The sequence below is a fragment of the Euphorbia lathyris genome, chromosome 1 (genome assembly GCF_963576675.1).
Source record: "Euphorbia lathyris chromosome 1, ddEupLath1.1, whole genome shotgun sequence".
NCBI classification, from domain to species: domain Eukaryota; kingdom Viridiplantae; phylum Streptophyta; class Magnoliopsida; order Malpighiales; family Euphorbiaceae; genus Euphorbia; species Euphorbia lathyris.
In genome coordinates, this window is record NC_088910.1 from 23,880,546 (window position 1) to 23,886,845 (window position 6,300).

Here is a 6,300-nt window from a genome sequence, read left to right on the forward strand (position 1 = left end):
CCATGCCTTTTGGAGCATTTTCAGACTATTCAGGGACCATCAGAGCACTTTTGGGATTCATCAGGGACCATTAGAGCATCTTTCGAAAGCCCAGAGACCTAAACAGATAAAAGCCGGAGCAAAATCGCACCAATTAGGACATGTCTCATCGAGACAGGCCCTCGTCTGGTCGAGACACTCCTTGTCTCGACGAGACGAGGCGGGGAAAGGTGCACCCGTGCCTTCCCCTTGCTGAAATTCGCGGATTTAGGCCCTGAAGCCCATTAAAACATTATGTAAATGTCTTTTTCACCATTGATACATTAGGGTTTTCTCTCTAACTCTATAAATAGGAAGCTAATCCCAATCTTTGAGGAGGCATTCATTCAATAATTCAGAGAGCCGCTAGGGCTTCCTCTTTCACAATGTAGACAATTAGTTTTAGCTTTTAGTTTAATTTTATTTTCCTGCTTTCTAAATTAGATTTATTTCAGTTTTTATTTCTTTTATTGAAGAACAATTGATGGGAGAAGCTGATCTTCTATTTTATAAATCGGAATCGACAAACAGGTTCTAGATTTCTCTCTTTCCCTTTTATTTTTTACCTTTATATTCAATTGAAGATGTTTTCCATTATTCCTTTACTTCCTATTGCTATGATTAGTTTGTCTATGAACTGATCCCCATCCAATCTGGGATGGGGATGAAATTGATTATATAAATATGTATGATTAGGGATCTAGGGCCTTTGATTGATCAGTTTATGCATGCTTATTGCCTTGAAATTGTTAAGAATATGATTATTGCTAGAATGAGTCTCGATGACGATGAACTAGCCTGCTTTGTATATATGATTGCGCCTAATGCCTATAAACCTGACAAAGATAGGATTATAGATAGATAAGAACCTGACCATGGAATTATCTATGCTGAACCTGTATAAACCTGACCTCGCTAGAGACCACTAGGAGTGCGGCTTCGTGGCTGGGCTACGACTTTAGCCTTAGTTGCCAAAGAACCTAATACTTTGCATGACCTAGGGTATATGTCTAATCAAGCCGTCACCCAAATGCATGTGAATAGGTTAGATAAATCTTGTACACATTTGTCTTTCTTATTAGGGTAATTATCGTCAATCACTGGTAAAACATAAATCTGAACTCCCTAAATCCATACATAGGATTTAATCAAAGGATTCCTCAGCCTAGATTGTGTCATCCATTAATTCACCTTCTACCCTGTCAATTGTTCACTTTATTTTGTTATGTTATAGTTTTAATTCATTTAATTAGTTATTCAAAACCCAAACTATTATTCAACCCTCTAAACAATTAGATCAGCCTAGGTAGATTTACTAATTATAACAAATAGTCTTTGTGGTTCGATCTCGTGCTTAGCACAATATTACTTGTTGCGATAGGATACACTTGTCCTATTAACTGTTATATATTTTACGAGCATCACTGACTTTCCAAAGCTGGCTAGCCGGTCCACCGCCTGATTACCCCCTCTGTAGATATTATGTTATGTTCTCTTGAAATGGAGTTATCAAATGATATATTATATTCCATTTATGATCCTAGTAGAGTTTGATTTCTTTATCGATAAGAACGCAATCATTATGAGCCAAGAGCGAATACATAAATGATTTGTTGCATGCTAATTCTACATCCAACTCTAAGGATTGTGTAATTTATTTTTTCTTTGAACAAAATAATAAACCTTAATTAATATTAATAATCAATTTTTTTTAAGGCTGGTGAACGAGAAAGCGTAAAAAATACACATCCCAGCTATATTGGTACCTCTGAAAATAAACCCGAACCAATATTATTAAAATAGCAAAGAAAAAATACAAAGAACCAAATACAAAAGCTCAAAACAAAACCATGTCAAGAGAAGAGGTAAATACCACGCCCCTCAAAATCATGCAAAAAAGTCGAGCAACAAAAATCTGGGATCAAATGCTACCAATGTAAACTATCAACCCTACGGCCAAAAGAGGCAAGAGAATCGCCAACCGCATTTCCTTCACGATAAATGTACGAAATGACAAATTGTATTGAATCAATTTTTGACAAACAATCAATCCAACTCTATCGAACCACCCAAGGAACACTATACGACTTACTACACAACAACTGAACCACATAGATCGAGTCACTCTCTAACCATTAACAATCAATTCAATCTAAAAATTTATTTGATTTAATTCAATTTAAAATTTATTAGGTCTAATTAGGTCAAGTAGATAAGCCATCTTCAATGATTCATACCGACAGTCACTTAATATATATGTCACATTATCATTTTGAAACTCATTCAGTAAACTATATTTTATTATATTACCTATCTCTAATTGTTAAACTCTACAATACTCAATTACATGGGACCTACTATGAAATTATAATTTTTTTCTTAATTCTTTAAGAATGTTTATTCCCTTAGTTAATTAATTATATGTTTAGAATGGTGAAATTCGGCTCCGCCGTTTTGCAAGTAGGAAATTTCGTATTATTATATTAATGTCACTCAATTTTGATTTCGTTAGTTTTTATTTTGCCATTTCTGGCATAGACATGGGTTTCGAATACATTCTTCTTTATTTTTAAATAATAGGTGGTGGTTTGTTGGTTGGGGATGTCAACCTAGTTGGGACATCCGGGTTTCTCCTCTTCCACCTGCCACCAACTCTTAATTAAAAAAAACTCAAGACCTCTTATGTTAAAACATACAACTCAAATACTTTGAAATATTAAAATAACACTACAAAAGCAGTAATATAAACCAATATTAGGGCGCTACAGAGGGGAAATTATCCTACTCAAGTGTGGAGCCAGTGGCTGGAGGTCGGAGCTCCCCTGAGCCCTAAGTTGGCTCTGCACACATGATAAGTGAAAATTATGCTATGATAATTACGGAATTAATGGATGAAAAGAGTACTAATTAGACTTAATCAATTGCCAAAATCCTCATAATTTTCCTTATATGTGCAGATTGTTCTCGGAAGCTTCTGCCTGCGCTGTGAAGTCAAGAAACAGTCAAACAAATGGAGAAATGGGGATCACGTGACCAGACTTGAGGAAGGAGAAAAAGGAGTTCCAATGCTGAAACCACAAGTCTCCATGAAGAAAAAAAAAAGTCTTTGCATGCCTCTCTAATGGTTTTGGAAAGTTAAAACATTGTCCTTTATGAGTAGTTTTTGTCTGCTTATGCTGTTTTGTCCTGACTCAGCAGGATTATCTTTTTCTGTAAACTTTGTCTGTTCTGTCAGACTGCTCCCACGGGCAGCAGACTGTTCTTTCAACACTTGTTTTGCGTTTTGGAGTGTGTACTCTTGGGAGTGAGATTCTTAGCAATCTCACACCTTTTCAATTTAATTGTCTTTGGATGTGTTCAATACATTACTTTTGTGGTTCAAGTATGAGCATGAGTGAGTAGTCACCCAACGGGTCGAAGCCGGCCTAAGACTGGTTGAGGTATGTGGTAGTCCACCCATTTTGCATGCAAAAGCATTTTTAGATGATTGAGCATCCACAATGGGGTACATTGAACCACTCAATATACCCCATTGTATCATACTCTCCCTTTGGAGAGAGTATGATACAAAATCATATATATCAACCGGTTGATGGCTCACTTTTGCTGCCAAATGGCAGCAAAAGTTGAGCCCTCAATTAATTTTTTTTTCATTTTTTTAATTCTTTTTGTTTTATTACCGTTGGAGAGGGTTCTCCAGCCCTCTCCAACGATAATACCCATTTTTTTAAAAATATTATTACTTTGTTTTTTTTAAAATATTTTTAAAAATATGTAAAATCTCATTTTAATTACCAATAATTGAATTGGAACAATTAAATCAAACTACCCTAATTAATTACTAACAATTGAATGCTTTAATTAAATACTATCACTTTTTAAAAAACTAGCCGTTACAACATGGCTTATATAAACATCATTGAGTGTTCTTTTACTACCACCATTACTATTATCATTTCTATATTCTACATTCATACACTTAAATGGATCCAATTGAGTTTGAAAAAATTGAAGAATTTTTATTAAATGAATATTTAGACGATTCAGACGACGAGGAAGAGTTACTGATAATGGTAGAGTGGGCAAGAATGAATGAAGCATCAACCCATCAAAAGAACAAACGGAGGAATCTCAATCGGGAGTGTGAAGCAGGTCATGATCGTCTTTTCAATGACTATTTTTCTGATGCACCGGTATATCTTGCAAATATTTTTCACCGAAGATTTAGGATGAGAAAACAATTATTCATGAGGATTGTGGAAGCTCTACGAAATCATTCCGTATATTTTCAAATTCGATGCGACGCAACTGGTAAAATGGGCCTTTCTCTCATTGAAAAATGTACTGCAGCTATCCGACAATTAGCATATGGTGCAACAGCTTATCAATATGATGAGTACATACGAATCAGTGAGAGTACAACTATTGAGTGTTTGGAAAAATTTTGTCGATGCGTTATTGAGATATTTGCACCAAAATATCTTCAAAGGCCTAATAGTGAAGATATTCAACGACTACTTCAATTGCATTCGGAGCGTTATGGTTTTCCCGGTATGCTTGGTAGTATTGATTGTATGCATTGGAAATGGAAAAATTGTCCAGTCACATGGAAAGGTCAGTTTACCAGAGGTGATCAAGGGGCTCCAATAATAATGCTAGAAGCAGTTGCTTCAACAGATTTATGGATTTGGCATGCTTTTTTTGGAGTTGCGGGATCAAATAATGATATCAACGTACTTAATCAATCTCCATTATTTAATGATGTTTTGAATGGAGTTGGTCCTGATGTTCAATTCATGGTGAATAACAATAATTATACGAAAGGATATTATTTAGCTGATGGGATATATCCAGAGTGGGCAAAATTTGTTAAAAGTTTTTCATTTCCAGAAGATGCAAAAAGGATCAAGTTCAAACAAATGCAAGAGGCTGCAAGAAAAGATGTCAAACGAGCATTTGGTGTGTTACAATCTCGATGGGCAATTGTTCGAGGGCCTGCACGTTTTTGGCATCGAGACAAGTTGCGTTATATAATGTATGCATGCATCATATTGCATAATATGATCGGTGAAGATGAAGGAGAAGGTTTAAATAATTGGGATGATGACGAAGGAGAACCTCCTATCACGGTAAATCAAGGTTCAATTCAAAATTTTCAAGAATATCTTCAAAGAAATGCGGCATTACGTGACCGAGAAATACATAATGACCTTCAAAATGACTTGGTGGAGCATATTTGGCAACATTTTGGAGATTCTGAAAGAGAAAATTAGTATAAAAAATATTTTTAATTTTGTAGTATTTAATGTGTAAGAGTTGAATTATTGTTATTAATTATTTAAATTACCGTTCCATTGTTGTGTCGCTTATTACCGATCTAGAAATTAAAATTATTGTTAATTTATATAAAAAATTATTTTGTTAGAAAATATATATCATTTTGAGAGAAAATTAATTATTTAGTTTAGTAGTATGGAAAATAATAAAAAAAATGTTATTTAATAGTGGGTCCATATGATTGAGTGGTTCTAGTGTTTAACCATTGGAGAAAGATAGTATGATAGAATAAAGTTTATTAAGTGGAGCTTACAAAAATGATGTGGCATATCTATTGAGTGGTTGTATGGTTTAACCATTGGAGATGCTCTTAGGTTGGGTACTCAATTCATGTTAGGTCTAGCTAGCCTATCCCTTAGTTGGATGACCGCGGAGGAGACTCGGGTTAGATAATAGAAAATGCAACCTAACACACACTAGTTGAGGATGGAGACACAATCACTTGTGTGCCCGGGGTTTTTAGTCTTTAAGCTAATTGCTCTCTTGGCCTTAATGCATAAGAGTTCTTGCGAGCCCACGTTTAATACTAGTTTGCATGCTTTTAGAAGAATCCCTGGAACATGGGAGACCTGACCTTGGTGAGATTAGTGAGAGTCACTTGGGATCTACACACTTCATATTGCTCAATAGGGGAAAAATCCACTTGTTCGTCAGCCGTCCGGTTGCGCTTCCTGCCTGTTCTATTTATTCTTGAGTCAAATCCTTTCTTTAGTTGCATGCGCAGTATTCACCAGATAAATCATTTATTTGTTAAGTTTAGATTTAGTCCATCAGCCACTTTTCTTACATTAAAAGTTAAAAACAACCCACTGTTCTAAGAACCATACTGTTCTATAAAAGAAACTCGATAATTTCTAGCACCCCTATCCCTGTGGAGACGATCACATACTTTCACTTTATTACTTGGGACCTAGTGCACTTGCTAGTGTCACTCCACTTTGGAGA

General features: G+C 35.3%; 1 protein-coding gene across 1 annotated transcript; it reads left to right on the plus strand.

Moving 5' to 3' along the window:
* The first annotated feature begins 4,001 nt into the window (after positions 1-4,001).
* Positions 4,002-5,291, plus strand: LOC136217321 (protein ALP1-like). Its single transcript, XM_066003928.1, has one exon. The coding sequence runs from the start codon at positions 4,002-4,004 to the stop codon at positions 5,289-5,291; it is 1,290 nt and encodes a 429-aa protein (XP_065860000.1).
* The last annotated feature ends 1,009 nt before the right edge of the window (positions 5,292-6,300 follow it).

What these genes read in the sequence shown, in the direction of transcription:
- LOC136217321 (XM_066003928.1), top strand. Translation starts at nt 4,002, where the DNA reads ATGGATCCAATTGAGTTTGAAAAAATTGAAGAATTTTTATTAAATGAA.